Source organism: Epinephelus fuscoguttatus, linkage group LG10 (assembly GCF_011397635.1).
Source record: "Epinephelus fuscoguttatus linkage group LG10, E.fuscoguttatus.final_Chr_v1".
Classification (NCBI taxonomy): domain Eukaryota; kingdom Metazoa; phylum Chordata; class Actinopteri; order Perciformes; family Serranidae; genus Epinephelus; species Epinephelus fuscoguttatus.
In genome coordinates, this window is record NC_064761.1 from 33,721,728 (window position 1) to 33,737,598 (window position 15,871).

The window sequence follows — 15,871 nt, forward strand, 5'->3', positions numbered from 1 at the left end:
AGGTTAAGTTGTGAGTATTGTTTTGACAGGATAAAGTGGGGTTGTGTTGGTATGCTGGATGCCGTAATCCGGATGCCGTGTCATAAACCTCTTGCTGTCTCTCATGTGCTGTCTGTCGGAGCTAAATCAAATGAATGATTTGTCATTGGTATGGTATTCGAGGCCTAATTTTTACACAAGTAATATTCACACTGGTTTAAATAAACAATTTGATCATATTTCCCAACTTTGCTGAGCAACATTTTTGTGTGAAAGGAATTAAAGGCCTGTCCCAAATTAGGGCTGCAACGATTAGTCGACTAATCAATGACTAATCGACTATTAAAATAATCGGTGACTATTTTAGTAGTCGACTAATCGGTTTGAGTCATTTTTCATAGAAAAATACTATAAAAGTACCCCAAATATTGGCAGCTTTACACACTCTCCCATGACGGTGAACTAAAACCTTTTGACGTGAGTATGAAACAAGACATTAAGTGACATAATTTTGGGGTTTGGGAGAGACAGACCGACATTTTTCAACATGTTAACACATTTTTCTATAAAATGATTAGTCGACTAATTGAAGAAATAATCGACAGATTAGTCGACAATGAAAATAATTGTTAGTTGTAGCCCTATCCCAAATAGGTTGAATTTAGTGATTTAAATGAATAATAGCCCGGGCTGCTAATTAAAGTTTTACGTTAAACACATTTAAACCAAATACAGAACAAGACTGAGCTGCTGTTGTTACTCTGATCTCTGGTATACTGGCATCTTGGCTTTCACATACGTGTTTCAGCCCTGAACAGGTATTGAAGATAGTAATATAGGTTTACTAAGCTAGCCAGCCAGGCATGCTAACGATAGTGTTAATCCATTCATTACACTCTTGTGTGTTTTTTGTTTTTTTAAAGGCAATAAAGAAACACCAAATAAAGACACCGCCATCCAGACTCTCAAGGAACCAAGTGTTGCTCTTATTACAGCCCAATGCACACTGTCTCAGCATGTGAAAAAATCCAAAGCTTGACAGGCCTGCTGTGCCTAGTTATGGATGCTAAGCTACGATTGGACAATCACTGCTCAGGGACAGGGTTTAGCGAGCGTCAAGGCCCATCCATATTGTATACATCCAATGGAAAATACACGCTGCAAACTGTGGATGTGCAGGTTATTGTGTCAGCAGCTGAATTTAGACTCTATGTGGGTGTGTAATGTCAGGTCTGACTCAAGTGAGCGGATATCTTGAAAGGACGCTCACAGCATGTTGCCTGTCCCATGCCATGAGACACACACACACACACACACACACACACACACACACACACACACACACTTAAAACTTTATCCTAGAGTACTTCTAACGCCATGAGGCCTATTGTGGAAAGGTTGCATCAAAATAGGTGAAGTAAAAAGGGTGAAAAAGGGCACAGAACTGGCAACACAGAGGTCACAACCTTGATATGAACTCACGCTGTGCATCTGGAAGAGGGAAAAATAGATAATAGGTAAATAGGACACGTAAGAAAAACGGCAAAAAAGCTTTTTCTGTTGCACTTCTGCTGTTCACTGTAGCCACAGTACAGTAAATGTAAGAGGAGGCAAAAGAAAGTACCGAGGAAAAAAAAAGAGAAGGAGCAATCAATAGTAGAGTAAGAGTGCTAGAGAGATGATGGGTGCAGAAAATAAAAGGGAGAAGTGTAATAGCATGGTCACAGCAAACATAGCTCAGACCCTGAGCGAACATGAGGAGCTGCTTTTGATGACTCGAGGAGAGGAAAAAGAGAAAGAAGCCATGACAAAAGAAAAAGAAATTCAACCACAAAACCACACTGATCACAATCTATCTCTAAGCTGGTACATGCAGTTTGTATTAGCACAGTCTAATTTGTTATGTGGTGATATATGAAAGTTTCAGTACAACACCCGAACTGTCATTTAATTTCATTTTTAATAAAGCAAATTTTACTTTCTAGTGTAATATCAAGTCTGTTTGTATCTCACTAATTAGGGCTGCCCCCATGAATCTGATAATGTGAATCATTTGTCAGAGAGCCCCTGTTATATTGTAAGATATTTGTGTTTCTTCCCCTCCACAAAGAAACACATTAAAAAGGCTTCAGCTACAAAGGTTTACAAATTTGGTTCATGCTGTAAAATAATCTTAATGTGCCAAATATAGACTCTGGATACACTTATGCAGAAGCATTGTACAAAGCAACCCATCCCAACAGTTTTCCAAAGGAGACTGTACACAGGGCTTTTAGATTTATGAATGTTTTTCTAACCCTGCCTTTGAGGAAGACAGCTTCTGTATGCTATGAGAGACTTCTGCTAGAAATGCTGCTTGTCTTCTTGAGTTATGTCCTCCTTAGCCTTGAGAGTGCGAAAACACACTTTTAAATCACAAAACTCATGGAGGGCTTTGAAAAAACTTGCACCGGTTTGGCGAAAAAATGCTTCTTTGAAGTATGAAGACGGCTCTGATGTGAGAATTTATTTAGCGACATAGAGCACGGTCACCCTAAAAGGGCCAATATGTCACCCTCTGTGAAACCACACAGTGAAAACACCCTGCCTTCAAGTCTCTGTCCAATTTAGTTATGCCCTCTAAAGTGATGACCAGCTTCACTTCATAAGTGAGGAGGAAAAGCAGCTCAAAGCAAAGCTAAAAGAAATCTGCCCCTAAGTGGCCCGTTACAACAGAAGCTGCTCTGTATTCAAGTACAATACCTCAACAGAAGTCTTAGATGTAGGAGCATGATGTAAGATGTAACATAGCTTATTTCAAAATGTACTCAAGAAGCATATTAACGAATGACTTCAAACACAAAACAATCTTTCATTTATTCATTCATTTATTTTCCGTAACCACTTATCCTGTTGAGGGTCGCGGGGGGGCTGGAGCCTATCCCAGCTGACATTAGGTGAGAGGCAGGGTTCACCCTGCACAGGTCACCAGACTATCACAGGGCTGACACATAGAGACAGACAACCATTCACACTCACATTCACACCTACAGGCAATTTAGAGTCACCAGTTAACTTGCATGTCTTTGGACTGTGGGAGGAAGCTGGAGTACCTGGAGGAAACCCACCACCCTGGGTCCGAACCATGAACCTTCTTGCTGTGAGGTGACAATGCTGACCTCCAAAAGGTCAAAGACTCCCACCATTTACCAATCCACGCTGACATCTTCAACCCACCACCTGCTCGACTCCGATCTAGACGTCCAATTTGGAAGGACCCCCCACCCACTGACTTTGATTACCTGTCTGCCTGGGTGACTGAATGGGAATCTAAAGACATCCCAAACAAACATCTAGTGTCAGACCCGACTCAACCAGTCCCTGGCATCAACCTCCCAAGGAGACAGTGGTCCACCTTGAACAGATTTAGGACTGGTCAAGGTCCCTGCTTGGCCAGCCTTCACAGATGGGGGAGCAGCCTGAGCCCACTGTGTGCTTGTGGAGAGGAGCAAACCATGGAGCATGTTATTGAAGCCTGCCCTCTCCAAAGACTAAAAGGAGGTCTAGTCTCCCTCCACAATATAGATCAAGAGGCTACTGCTTGGCTTGAGAAATTTGCATTCGCTAAATAATAACTGCACCACCATGCCACCTTCAGTAAAAACTGTCTTTGTATATCAATTACTCACCCTATGTTATGTTAAACACATGAAAAAACCTTTGGTTTTCTTGCATGTCTCCATGGTGAGCGAAGAATCCAAAAACTGAAGAAATTCTTTATGAATTGGAGTAAGAAGGGGCCGTGGTTAGCAACAGCAAAATTATACCAAACCATCAGTTCACAACTCACACAAACATCCATTTTTGCTAAAACTTTATTATTTAAATCACTACTGCATTAATAGAAGAAGAAGATGAATCCCAGAGGGAAAATTTTTCACTTAGGCCGGAAATACACACACACGCACAAAGAGGACTTATACGTGCATTACATGGAGAGATGTCGGAGCAAGCAGCTGCCCATGGACAGGCACCCCGAGCAGATGGAGGTTCATACCATGCTCAGGGGCACCTCGGCATTGCCCAGGAGGCGAACTGGCACCTCTTCAGCTGCCAGCCCCCACTCCGTGTTTGGTCTGGACAGGTACTTGAACTGGCGACCCCCTTGGGTTCCCAACCCAAGTTCATATGGACTGAGCTACTGCCGCCCCAAGTAGTCTAATGCATGGACAAATAGCATGCCTGTGTTTGACCTCAGCTCAGTGGAATGGGTGAGCAGAGTTCAAACGTGTGTTTTAAATAGTAAGATTTTGGCAAGAATGCATGTGTGTGGGAAGAACAGATGCAACTGGATAAATGAGACTGGACGGATGTTTTGATACCAACCAATTCCACACAAATTCAACATGATGATGTGAGTAATTGATATACAAAATGGGTGACGTATGTTACGTATTTAAAATAACTAGTACTTATTCATATTTATCTTTACAAGGACTGAATCATTTGTGAAGTTCTGTGACTTTTATCTGTCACAAATAATGTGAATCTACACCAGATGCCCAGAACTCCTAAATGAGCTTCCATTCAGCACAGCAGCGGCATTTGGTATGAGCTCAGTGTTTTTGTCCTTGGCTGTACCTTTGAGATTGAGTCAGAGCGACCAGCGCTGCTGTAACTGACACTGGCTATCTGTGTCCAGCATCTCCACTACCAGCCGCCAAGCCCTCTTCCCCGCCCCCAGCCTCCCTTCTGCCCTCGGGCCCTGCTCGGCCTGCCACGTCTCCAGAGATGCCACATTCATTATTTACACCCAGGGTTTCTCAGGCCCCAGGGCAGGGGCTGACCTACCTCATTTGGTCTCTGCCCCCCCTGGCTTCTGTGACACACATTAGCCCATAGTCATATATACATAAGTAAACACACAGATTGTAAGTGAGTAATAAATGACTTGTTCGCTTGCTCTAGGCTCAGACAGCTACACAGATAAAACTGAAGGGTTTTACACTGAAGGCATTTTGGCTAAAAAAAAAAAAAATCCGCCCCACAATGTACACTGTGATAGTCACTTCACACTCTATTTTCTATGCTCTGCATCAAAACACTTTCTTTGAAGATTTAAAGGGAAAACCAAGTGTGTGTGTAAGACTCCAGCAAAACTCCCTAGTTAATTCACACAAAAATAAAATCTGTCCAGATAAACCTATGCAGACGTACCATAGACGACTCCTGTCAACTTGGCTCCATAATAGATATTTTTCTATGTTTAATGTGACAGCGTCGACGCCGCTTTGATATTTCTCTGCGCGGCAGAGTTTCCAGCATGCCAGTGTGCAACAAGGGAACCCAGAGGTCCATCATGTTAGATTTGGCTCTTGTGCTCTTATCTGGCTGTTTCTATTGTTGAAATGCATCAGTATCTTTCCCTGGTGTGCAGTTGTTTTTGCCCCCCAAAAATCTCATGTTTTTCTGCACGCAGCTGAGTTGGTATTGTCTGCTAATCCCACACACCGCATATCAACAAACAAGCTTTTATTTACAAGGTAAACTCTACCGTGAGTTTTCCTTCCAGAGATTCTGTCTCAAACATGGAAGGCAGCAGCTTTGTTATCCAAAATATAATGTAACTTTTACAATGATGAAACTTTAGTCAAGAACATTTCAACTATTATCACTATTAGCACTGTTGGCTCCATGTTGGTGTACATTTCAGTTCAAAGACATACAAGCCAGGTGGTTTTGGAGAGCATAGGTATAAAGTGAGCATCTGCGTCTATAAAACACCCTGGGAAAGTTGCCAGTCTACCACAGCCAGTCTTTTTTCCTCTGCCTTCTCCACAGTGCATGCTGGGATAGGTTTAACCACCCCGTGACCCTGAATAGAAATAAACGGGTAAATATAATAGAAAATGCAGCCTTTTTAAATTTCATTGGGGACAATACTGTGGAGTGTAAAGATAATTTCTTTATTGTACTTGAAAGAGATTAAACACGATGGTCACATTAAGTCAAGTTTATTTGTATGGCCATTAGAAGCCCTTAATCACAGCTACAGTCTCAAAGCGCTCCAGAAGACTTCATCAATCCCACATTATGAAACATAAAATTAGACTGAATGAATCGGCTGCCCTCTATCCTAAGACCCTTGCTGAGAGAAAGGAGAAAAAACCCCATGAAAAGCAATTGGAACCGGTGACTCATCGGAGCATGCAGTGTGTCTCAGACGAGCCTCACAAGGGCAATGTGTTGCTTTCACTTTCCTTTGTGTACTCACATTCCCTCCGTCTCTCTTCATCTCTGTCTCCAGGTGCAGCAGGATGCAGGGAGCACTGCCTGTGTGTGGACTGCAGCCCCTGCTGGCCCTCCTTCTGCTTCAAACTGCAGGCTGCGGTGAGTCCTCATTAAACTGTGGGCAGTCCCCGTCATCTGACCTGCTGTGTATGCAGTGCATTACTCCATATAATCAAATGCACACACAAACCTTTTGCCAATCTCTCGTTTTTTTACCAGTTGAAATGGAGCCTGTGAATATTTCCTGGCCTTATTATCTCTGATATATTCTGTGTGCAGTCAGTGTGTGTCACATGATCCATAGGAGAAAGTTGATCTCCTTCAGAATACCCTCTGTAGGTCAACACTGTGAGTTTGGACCACCTCCTGTCACAAACTAACTTCAGTGTACAGCATGTGATAAATGAGGTCCCCAGTGCAATTAAACTAGGATGAATATATCTGCTTAAAAACCTGGTTGTAGAGCATGGAGGGAAGCAGGGGGACTAGATGAGAGGCAGAGTGATGTGTGATAAAGGTAATCAAGCATGTCCTTCCAATCAAAGATAAGCAAAACCCACATCACCTCCAGGACGCCAAACAGCACGTAATCACTCTCTTTTATACTCCCAGCCAAGAACTGTTAAGGATGAAACCAGTGATGTAGCATCTTGTGAAAGCTCGCTCCAACTATTGTATATGTGCAGAACAAGTCAAGTCTCAGGTTGGCGTTTTCATGTTCTGTATAATTTTTAGAGGTCAAACTAGTATAACGAACAATGTTATTGTAAGATGAATGTGTTTCATTGGGGCTACATGCATCCAAATTCACACCTGTTCTTCTCTATTGATTTTCTCCGCGACCGTGCGTCATAGCGAGAAGCCACGCATATCACGTGAAAAAGCGGAATTGTAGCTTTCCGACTTCCGAGCACTTGTCAGTAGTCCAATGTTTTCACAGCGAAAAACAATGATAAAGTTACACTAAAATTACAGTACAGGCCAAAAGTTTGGACACACCTTCTCATTCAATGCGCTTTCTTTATTTTCATGACTATTTACATTGTAGATTCTCACTGAAGGCATCAAAACTATGAATGAACACATGTGGAGTTATGTACTTAACAAAAAAAGGTGAAATAACTGAAAACATGTTTTATATTCTAGTTTCTTCAAAATAGGCACCCTTTGCTCTGTGCGGAGTTTGCATGTTCTCCCTGTGTCAGCGTGGGTTTTCTCCAGGTACTCCAGCTTCCTCCCACAGTCCAAAGACATGCAGGTTAATTGATGACTCTAAATTGTCCGTAGGTGTGAATGTGAGTGTGAATGGCTGTCTGTCTCTATGTGTTAGCCCTGTGATAGTCTGGTGACCTGTCCAGGGTGAACCCTGCCTCTCCAGCTCCCCCACGACCCCCACATCATGTTATGCTTCACTAGGTTCCGTCTTCACATGATTTCATTTCAGTATTAGAGGAACAAAGAGGTAAAATGATCCGTTATTTCACAAGAAGCAAAGATTATAAAAATCCAAAGGCCTGGCCCCTAGTTCAGGACTAAACTAGCAAACTGTACACAAAGTAATCTTAAGTGCTATATCGTAGGCAACTGGACTCGCTTGAGTTTCTTGAAAACGTTTCACCTCTCATCCAAGAGGCTTCTTCAGTTCTAAAGCCTCTAAACTGAAGAAACCTCTTGGATGAGAGGTGAAACGTTTCCTCAGCAATCAATTCTCTGTGTCTCTTATGTACCATGACCTGCATGACTACGAATCTTCACTAACATGTGTACAAAGCAGTTAAAACTAGTTCCACCTGGACCATCTGCAACAGTAAAATGCTACTTACACATTGATGCATCAGTACTAACTTTTTTTTCGTTGCTCATGATAATATATTAGACACAGTGGCAAATCTTCTACACACTGAGTGGATAATTCTTTTGCACTCTTATTTAAGTAGGATTTATAATGCAGGACTTTTGCATTGCAAGTTTTGACAGTTTTGTATTGGTACTTTTACTTAAGCAAAGGATCCTTGTCCTTTTTCCTTCACTGCAAGTTACCGACTTCTGTGGAATTTTCTCATGCCCGTCTTTGGCACAATTACAACTCACACACCGGCTATCACTACAAAGCCATCTTGTGGGAAACCAATCTCTGAGCCTATTGGCTATCGGTCTGATGGTGATAAAGCCTCTGTGGGTGAGGGCCAATATTTCAGGCTAATCTGGTGTAGCTAGCGGATATCCGAGCCAAGACTTCCTCTTTTGTGCGTTGGTCATTTTGACTAACCTCTGAAAAACACATATCTGCATATTAATGCCGATTGATTATTAAAAAAAAAAAAAGTAAAGCTATCTCTCCGTCAAACATAGCTCATGGGTTCAGAGATTGCATCTCGGCCAATGCGTTCCGCCTCTCCACAAGGATCTTTTAACGGCTATTAGAAAATGATTGGTCAAAATTTCTTGGACTACAAATGGAAACCAGAACCAACATCTTGCCCTGTTGCCTCACAGAATCTGTTTATAGAGATTAATGGAAAACAAATAAGTGTTTATGAGTGAGTGACAGTCAGGTTAGTAAGATAAATGTCCGACCTCTCCACAAATGAATGGTACCACTTCATAATGGACAGCCTTCAGCAGCAGTCTGTAATGGCATCAGAATAACTTAATAGATCTCCTTGTTGACATTTTCTTTGTCTGTCACTCTGCCCCTTCCTTTCTGTTTCTCTCCATAACAGTGTTCATATCTTAAGCACTTGGCAGACCTTCACAGCTTAGCAGCTAGCCCACTTATTCCTCCCGTTTCATCTGCTTATAATTACCCCAACTGCACTTCCAAGCAGGGGCGAGGAGATGAGATGTAAAGGAGAAAAACAAATCTGAGATCTCCAAAGCTCACATTCATCCTCTTAGTCATTTCTAAGAGAGGGAAACGATTTTGATATTTTGTTAAATCTCCAAGATATTTATTTCTAATATGTATTTGCAGAGCTCATTAAAATTCGCTTTGATTCGGCCAAAAAGCTGGAGTTTAGGATCTTAATCCTCTCATTATATGTCAGCAAGTTATCCAAACTCTGGAGAGAGACTTGACATTTCGCATTTGTTTGGGTAATCATTTTACTGACTTTTTAAAACCCATGATTTTGCTGAGAGGACAGGGAAACATGTAAAGGGTTTATGAAAAGGAAGTAATAGAGGCTTCCGTGTGATACAGTGACTTACACAGAAACTTATGTGAAACTCTGAGTCATTTATCTATCTGTATGTCTGCTCTGGCTGCTCAACAGCCTCCCTATCTGTCTATTTGGCAGTTTTATCTGTCTATTCCACAGAGCTCTGCAGGGAAGAGTTTGCAACACAAGCATCCACATCCCTGAGTCCTTCTTTGCCCTCTCTATACTCTCCTTGTACTCCCCTGCTATATCTGTGTGTAGATGCATGTGTTTGTGCATACATAGCACAGACTGCACGCCCCCTCAGTGCTCTCTGTGGCCTCCCAGACCGTCTGCTCTTCACTGTATTGTATTGTTTTTTGCCTTCTGTGGAGGTAACGGACTTGGCATCGGGGTCTTTCTGTGACTCAGGGCTCACATTCACAGGCCCAGTGATGATGAAAATGGAGCCAACTCCTCTGTCTTTCTGTTTGTGTGTATATGTTGGTGCAGAAAAACCCTCAGGTTACATCTGCCAGGTAGTTTATGCAGCCAACTTGCTGCCCCCCCCACTCCTCCCCACCCACCCCACACACACACACACACACACACACACACACACACACACACACACAGAGCATCTCCAAAGGGGCCTGATAACACACTCACATGTGCCTCTCAGAGTGTATATGTCATGCGCATAGATACTCCCGGCCTCTGCTTTGGAGGAGTTAAGTTTTGGAGGGTATTAACGTCCCCTGTTTTTGCTGCAATACTCTCCATCTCTGCATTTTGGTGTTTTTTCTCCCGGCTGAGTGACTCTGGAAATAGTCAATGGGAGGTAGAGGACTACAGGGAGGGTTGGCGCTAAAGCTCACCCCGTGACACTTTGCTTGACAGCTCCTAGATTGGAAGGAGGGTTGGATGTGGGGGAGTGGGACAGATTAGGGGTGAGCGTTTTGCACATGTGTGCGTGTGTGTGTGTGTTGATGATAGTGTGAGCATGCCTGCACTTTTGTACAAGCACTCCCGTGCGTGTACGTGTGTTTATGAATTTTAAATGTTGGCTGCGTGCCACATGAGATAAATGTATCATTATGCTTCAGAGGGTGCAAAAATTAGTCACGGTAGCAGACTGCAGGGAGTTCCTGTGAAGTCTGACATGGCCTGGTAGGAGTCAGCTCAGACGGGGAGAGAGCTGCAGGGAGATGGTTAATATTTGTCATCAAGAGAGAACGAGGAGACAAGAGGAGGCAGTCGGAATCACAGAGGGATGATAGAGTGTGCAGTAAATGTGAGGAAATTGGAAAATGTCCCTAATACCTACCTAAACACCGAGGTAGGAGGTGTGAGAAGTGAAGTGCAGTGTTACTTTAAACACCGTATTTTGATTTAGGTTTTAGTATTACTCTTTTGATATACATATAAAGTATGTTATGTATATTATTTTTAGTCATATTTGAGTATAACTGTAATTGTAGCTGACATTTATAAAACAAACAAAAAAAAAAAAACTTTTCGAATTTTTAGAGTATTTTTTATCAGTAAGTTTTAGTCTCAGTTTTTGTTGTGCATTTAATTATTTATGCATCTGCACCAGCGAGAGCTGTGGCCAGAGGCGTTATGTTTTCAGATTGTCTATCTGTCCGTCTATCAAGAACGCCTTGAGAGAATTTCTCCAACTTTGGCACAAACGTTCACTTGGACGCAAGGATAAACTTATTTGATTTTGGTAGTGAACGGTCAAAAAGTCACTGTTACCTTGTATCTGTCTCATTCTTGTCAATGCAGTATTCAAGAACACCTTGAGGAATTTATTTCAGATTGGGCATGAACGTCCACTTTGAGTTGATGATAAACTAAGTAGAATTTGGTGGCCAAGGGTTAAGGTCGACGTGACCTTACACCTGTCTCATTTTTGTGAACGTGATATCTCAAAAACGCCTTGAAGGAATGCATTCAGATTTGACACAGATGTCCACTTGGGCTCATGTATAAACCGATTAGAATTTGGTAGCTGAAGGTCAAAGGTCAAGGTCACAAAACTTCACAATGTTTTTGGCCAAAAGTCAAGAATACATAAGCTTATTATGACAAAGTTTCACACAAATGTCTAATAGGATTAAATTATGAAGTGATGACATTTTATATTCAAAAGGTCAAAGGTCAGTTTCACAGTGACATCATGATGTTCTGCAAAAACACTTTTGTGGCCATTACTCAGTGTCATAACTCAAGAAGAGAAGAGGTTACATTTGGTCAGACACTGAATTGGTGACTCTAATCTTGAGTGCCAACCTTGAAACTCCGCTGACTGTATAGATCTTCTGTGCTGCCGGGTTGAAGATGTGTGTAAAGCATCCATCCTTTCAAAGAAATGGATGTTAACTGTACCTGCAACTTGACTGGTGTGCAGAGCCATACAAACTTAAGGTGGTATTTGTAGTTTAATCTTAAAGTCCAGATGCAATAGATGAGTGTATCTAGCACCATCAGTATCGTGACATATTTCGGAGTCAACAGGATAGGCAGGCAGGATATTATGTCAGGAGGAATTTGATTTATTTGTTGAACTTGGGAATATCATAGCAGTGCGACCACAATGGTGTAACACAGACAGGAAAGTAGAATCCATCAGGGAGAGAGAGACAAAGCCCTTTGAATCCTCCATGTAACATTAGATGCTGAAGCAGTCCACTGCAAAATGCTTTGCACCTAATCCGGAGCTGTATATATACTCATACCACTTTTCTCAAGGTGAATAAATTCTAGCGAGTGGGCAAGTAACCACAGTATTTTGGGGAAACTAAGACACAGGTATGTAGCATGCTATTGCTGGCTAGCTAAGTTAATCTTAGCTCTGTGCTGCTAAATGATGCCGATTGATTGATGGGTGGATGTCATGATATGATTGGTTGAAATTGGCTGGTACTAGCTTTTGTGGCTGGGGATGTGATCTAATAGGGTTAGAAACACATTTTTTATTTTATTTCAACTTTACTTTTTTATGCCAGACTGTAAAGGTGTGTTCAGACAGAAAGTGAAGTCTATGTTGTCACATTTGCTTAAAAAAGTCAGTGACTCAGTGCAGATTTTAGCTATACGCTAGCTAGCAACAGACGTAATCACCATGTCCATAGCAGTATACCTCTGTGTTTGAACCTCAGTTCTTTCTCTTATTTCCCTTCAGTCTCTCCTCTTCTCCCACTTGTCTCTGTACCCTAATGAAGCTGGTTCATAAAGCCCCAGGGTACACATGATTTTTGTTTTTGCTCAAGTTGAAACATTTTCAGCTCCTGATTATGTGTCTTCACATCAGATTGCATTACCCACAAATTTGTGTCTAATCATGTCTTGACTTTATTACGCCGCCTCTTAAATTCCCATCGCGTTGTGAACACACAGAAAGGTGCTATTTCAGCTATCTGTGCTCTCCTCTGTAGAGCAGTGTGATCCGATTCAGATGCTAGAGTCACTCATCTGTTCACTAAAACACTACTGAATGTCTGAGTTTAGAAAAGAGCAGCTCAAGTGTCCGATAACATTGACACAGTAATATTTATTTGGCAAACCTCTTGGGCAGTGGTTCTCAAACTTTTTTCAAGGCATACCACTTTAGAAAATATTATGCTCTCTAAGTACCATCACTATGGCTGACATCAAAATACAGTAATGCCGGACTACCCCACAGTTCATGCAGGAGGCAGGTTTGATTAGGAACAGCCGCACTGTACAAAGGAGCAGCACTAGAACTGGCACTTAAACTCTACCACACGACTCTCATACACCACAAGGGCCGGCCCCTCATCAGGTACTGTAGAGAGTGGTGCTGTTTAAGTAGCCACGAGCACTTTGGCTCGATTGATTGACGTCCACTTTAGTTTTAACAGGGCTGATTGAAATTTTCTCCTGATCTGTAGATCTTTTCCTAATTGTTCCCGTTTGGAGCTAGAATGGCAGCGCTATTAAACAATTCGTTTTACCTCCACTTACAGTACTGTCTTGCCATCACAGTTGCGAAACCTATCGCAAAACATCAACATTTACATTGCAGTGATCTCATAGTTTATTCTCAATCTAGTATTTTGATAGAATTTTATATATTTAAATGAATTTATTTCATTTTTAGAAAATATACGTATATTCTACGTACTGCTAGAGAGAACTGGCGTACAACCAATGGTAGACGTGCCATAATTTAAGAACCAGTGGCCCATGGGAAGGTTTAGATGGTTGCCAACTGACATAATAGCTTAATCCTGCACTCATTGCTACCGATAGCCCATAAACACAAAATACAACAACATTATATCCACATCCACAGTCCTTTACAATAAAATTTAATAGTAGAATTTATTTGATATAGCACCTTTCACAGAAATAAAATTCACAAAGTTCAACGAAGCAAACAATAATAACAGATGGGTCTTCACTTGTTTTTAAAAAGTTTCTAAGGAAGCTGCAGACTGTAAACCTAATGGATGAGAGTCCCATAGTGTTGGAGCCACTCCTTTAAAGGCACCATCACCTATTGGACCTACTGACAATATATGGATGGAGGAGACCACTTATGTATTCAGGTGCCTGACTGTGGAGGGCTCTTTACATGAGCACAAGTATCTTGAAGTGAATCCTGAACCTGATGGGAAGCCAGTGTACAGAAACTCAAATGGGAGTGACGTGGGTTGACCTGTTGGACCTGGTTAACAGCCTCGCAGCAGTGTTCTGGATTATTTAAAAATGGTTCAGAGAAGATTTGCTAAGGCAAGTAAAAAGAGAATGAGTAGTAGTCCAGTTGGGATGACACAAAAGCATGGATAATCATCGTCATAATATTACATTAAAGCAGCTGTGCGGAACTTTACGTTTTCGTTGATTATAGTGCCCCCCTTTGGTTGAAGTGGTATGACACCCACAGTCTGGTGTCGTAAAATCTTCACTGCAACCGGCAATTACCGCATGCATTTGTTTTGGAGAGTGAGAGAATAATCATAAATGTTCTGGTGTAGCTCTGAATTTCTTATAAACTGAGGACAACTGTCTGCTGTATATTTGTGTTCATGGTCACAGTCACAGATAATTTTGTGGCGTTTGTTGTAACGTTACTGGACAAGAGTGATGTGGCTCACATCAGCTAACGTTACATTTAGCTTGCTTATAACTTCCATGTCGTCATATATTGAAGTGAAACACCGTCTAACAAGTTGCGGTATATTCTCTAAATAAAAACAAAAATTACATACCTGTCGATTAGGAAAAGGGCCAACTCGGGATCAGTTTTAAAACCTTTCAAATCTCTCAGCTCTCTCCACTCGGTGAATGCCCGACTGAGGTTTACACTCGTTTGGGCTCGAGCCCTATCACTGTCCCGTTTAGCCTTCTTCTGTTCTTCTTTTTCTTTTAGATGGTGCTCCTTCTTTATCCGCCATGACATCGAAAGTACAACCAAGTCCTTATACATACATCTGGTAAAACTCTTATGTGTTCAGCAATGCCCGATGCGTACCACTTACTCGAAGAACACTCTCTGTAAACACGGCTCGTCTTCTTCTCTCAATTTATTGGCGGATCACAAACAACTTCCAGGAGCATACCACCACCTACTGTACAAGAGACTACTCTCTACTACATGTCATTTAGCCTGTTTCTTAAATCCTACTCATAAACACGGCTCCTTCTTCTTCTGTGGTTTAATGGCTGCGGGCCAATGCGGGCGTGCAGACTTACTTCTGCCTCCGGGTCCCGTAATCTGGTTTGCTGACTTCCGCTGTGTCCGACCCGAGCGAGGCTATGCTAAATAGCCATGTAGAGAAAGGCTTTTTTGTCGCTGTTGGGTTCAAATAAATATGCGGATCTTCAAGGGGGGGTGATACGAACTAGGGACAGTTTTATGAATGATAAAAGGTTCCGCACAGCTGCTTTTAATGTTAGCTTAGCGGGTAACGCGTGACTCTGCCAAGCTGCAACCTCCGAGGCTGAAAAATGAAGCCAACACGGAAGTGCCAAAAACTGCAGTTCTGTTTGAAATGCCACTGGAGACTGGCTTCAGAAGTGAGTCCAACCCCATAGACCCCAACGTTAAAATGCCCCCAACTTTACAGCAGAAAGAAACATGTTTGCAGCCTGGTACAAAAACGGTTTTGGTCTTGCTGCTAAATCTACCCTACATGACAACTGACTCACCCGTTTACATTTTATTAAGGCTTAAAGTTATGCATATTTAAGGGCAGAGCTACCTAAGTGACATGCTATCTGCGAGGCGTTGCCACAGTCTGTGAGTCAGATCCACGCCTCGTCCTCCACAGCTCCACCCTCACGTCCAATTTATGGTCACTTCTGGCTCCAAAAATCCAAGATGGTGATGGCCGAAATGCCGAACTCGAAGATTCAAAACAGGAGTCCACAAACAAATGGGTCATTAGGTGAGACATTTTGTCATAGTTTTTGTTTTTAAAGGCTACTGTGTAATAAAATTTAGGCAA

The 15,871-nt window shown here is 42.0% G+C and overlaps 1 protein-coding gene and 1 long non-coding RNA gene across 3 annotated transcripts in view; one reads left to right on the top strand and one right to left on the bottom strand.

Annotated features, from left to right (window-relative positions):
• The window catches only part of ncanb (neurocan b), a 268,070-nt gene that overhangs the window by 96,743 nt on the left and 155,456 nt on the right, over positions 1 to 15,871 (top strand). For both annotated transcript variants that reach the window (XM_049588829.1, XM_049588830.1), the window contains one exon: positions 6,266 to 6,348. In XM_049588829.1, coding sequence (XP_049444786.1) covers positions 6,266 to 6,348 — 83 coding nt within the window. The remainder of the gene's footprint in view (positions 1 to 6,265; positions 6,349 to 15,871) is intronic.
• The window catches only part of LOC125896356 (uncharacterized), a 179,240-nt gene that overhangs the window by 7,782 nt on the left and 155,587 nt on the right, over positions 1 to 15,871 (bottom strand). The window lies entirely within an intron of this gene.